The sequence below is a fragment of the Aplysia californica genome, unplaced genomic scaffold (genome assembly GCF_000002075.1).
Source record: "Aplysia californica isolate F4 #8 unplaced genomic scaffold, AplCal3.0 scaffold00346, whole genome shotgun sequence".
NCBI classification, from domain to species: domain Eukaryota; kingdom Metazoa; phylum Mollusca; class Gastropoda; order Aplysiida; family Aplysiidae; genus Aplysia; species Aplysia californica.
In genome coordinates, this window is record NW_004797616.1 from 178234 (window position 1) to 180254 (window position 2021).

General features: G+C 43.2%; 1 protein-coding gene across 1 annotated transcript in view; it reads right to left on the minus strand.

Moving 5' to 3' along the window:
- The window catches only part of LOC101856275 (collagen alpha-1(XXIII) chain), a gene marked incomplete at its 3' end in the record, with an annotated part of 51173 nt that overhangs the window by 41277 nt on the left and 7875 nt on the right, over positions 1-2021 (minus strand). The window contains 1 exon segment of the mRNA XM_005102872.2: positions 195-737. Within this exon segment, the coding sequence (XP_005102929.2) occupies positions 195-716 (522 nt within the window).

Consider the following 2021-nt stretch of genomic DNA (forward strand, 5'->3'; position numbering starts at 1 on the left):
ACACACACACACACACACACACACACACGCACGCGCACACACACACATACACACACACACACACACACACACACGCACACGCACACTCACACACACGGACACACGGACACACGGACACACACTTACACATTTCACAGACGTAACTACAAACTCTCACGGCACAAAATTCTCTGCAGAACTCGGACAAGACTCACCTTAGACAAGAGGTAATCCACTCTCCTCTGTATCAATTCCTCCATTTTATCCTCATAATCCTGCTGGTACCTCTCCACTTTGTCCAGGCGGGCTTGCAATGAGGAGATGGCTTCGTTATACGAGACAAGGGTCCATACGACAAACACCACCATGAGAGACAGCAGCGAGAGAGCGAAGCATGCGAAAATCCACAGGATAATTTTTGAGCAGGGGCGTGGTTTTGACCTCGCATCTTTACGGAAATTCCCGAACGCGCTTTTCGGGGCGAGGAACGCGGTGTCGGGCGACGAATCGTCATAGCTAGTCCTTCGGCATTTTTCCGAGGGTTGGCGGACTTTTCCGAGGTCGTCCGATGTGGAAGATGATAATGTTGGAGGAGGTGTGGTGGCGTCTTCCTCCCTCTCACCTCTTTGCGAGCTGTGGGGTTTTGATGAAGTTTCATTAGACATTTTGTCCTTTATATCTGTAAGTTTTTCCTTGGATGTAGAACGACTTTTCGTCGATTCCATCTTTGACGACATTTGTCAGTCGTTGCGGTAAACCTGAGGGAAGAAAAAAGGGGAAAATTGTGATCGTTGCAACTTCTTATTTTACATAAAGATGAGAGTATGACTGGTGATGGTACAATGGAACAGACAGCTCATTTCGCAGAATTCGAATAATATTATTATGTTCAATGACTGGAAATTCGGGTTCGTCGAAGCCGGATATAGCTTTAAAAATATCTATGGGCTTTTTCAAAATCTCTTTACCAGTATCCCAATTTCTTGACAAAGGTCCAAAAGCTCTCTTTTCATAATTTGGTGCCCTGTCAATTTCAGCCCACTATTTCAAAGTTATTAACTTTTTAAAGTACGTAGTTACTGGTGCTTCTATCAAACATGTATCCTGTTGCAAAATATATAGTGTTCCAATGGAAGAGAGAAAGAGCCAAGTGGCACACCCTTGATCTTTTCTTCTCTGTGGGACTATGAATGTTCTATAAGCTTCTAACAAAGACCTACCCCCCGGGTGGTGCTACTGACTGAAGTGCCTTTAGGCCTTTCCCGTCTGTTCTTATGCACAGTAGAAATATAAATGGACTGATTCATCGATGTCATGCTCATAACTGTGCCTGAACTGCAACACGGAACTGCTGCTTTGTCTTTCCTAATCCTTACTATCGTCATTTTCCTCTGCTTCTTTTGTATGTTTGTCACACTCTAGTGACCCGCTATTTCCGGGGTGCCATGATAGACGAAGCAGACGTTGTGCTGTTGAAGCTAGAGAGGTGAGCAGAGTAAGTCTGATTGCCTGTAAGGACTTCTCTGTTGACATCCACCCCTTAGCGCTCATATGACCGTATGCAGTTGCAAGCGCACTAAACTAACCAAGACCAACATAACGGTTTCTTTATATTTTATTCCATTTGCATTTTTCTTTCGTTTATTTTCATTTGTTTGAATTTGGCCAGGGTGGGGGGGGGGGGATTGCTAAAGATTTTATTATTTTTAATCAATGATAAAGTGAACAATGATGGATAGGTGTAGACTGTGCAGCCAAAAACTTCCCAAAGAATCAAAACGTATTATCATGAGGAAAATCTGCGAGCATACGTTCACACCCGATGTGGGAAAAAGCGGACAGGAGGATCAGAAACTACAGGTGACGAGAGGAGAATGATAACAATGACGAATTGCCTGATATTTATGCTTCACTTGAGAGATATTTTGTTCTCTATTCTTGGTTTATTGGGTTTTGTTTGTTTGTTTTGTTGCTGTTGTTTTGTTATTTATTTTGAAGTGGAGGGAGCTGTTGGTTTTTTTTTGTCTATTGACATGGGGGGG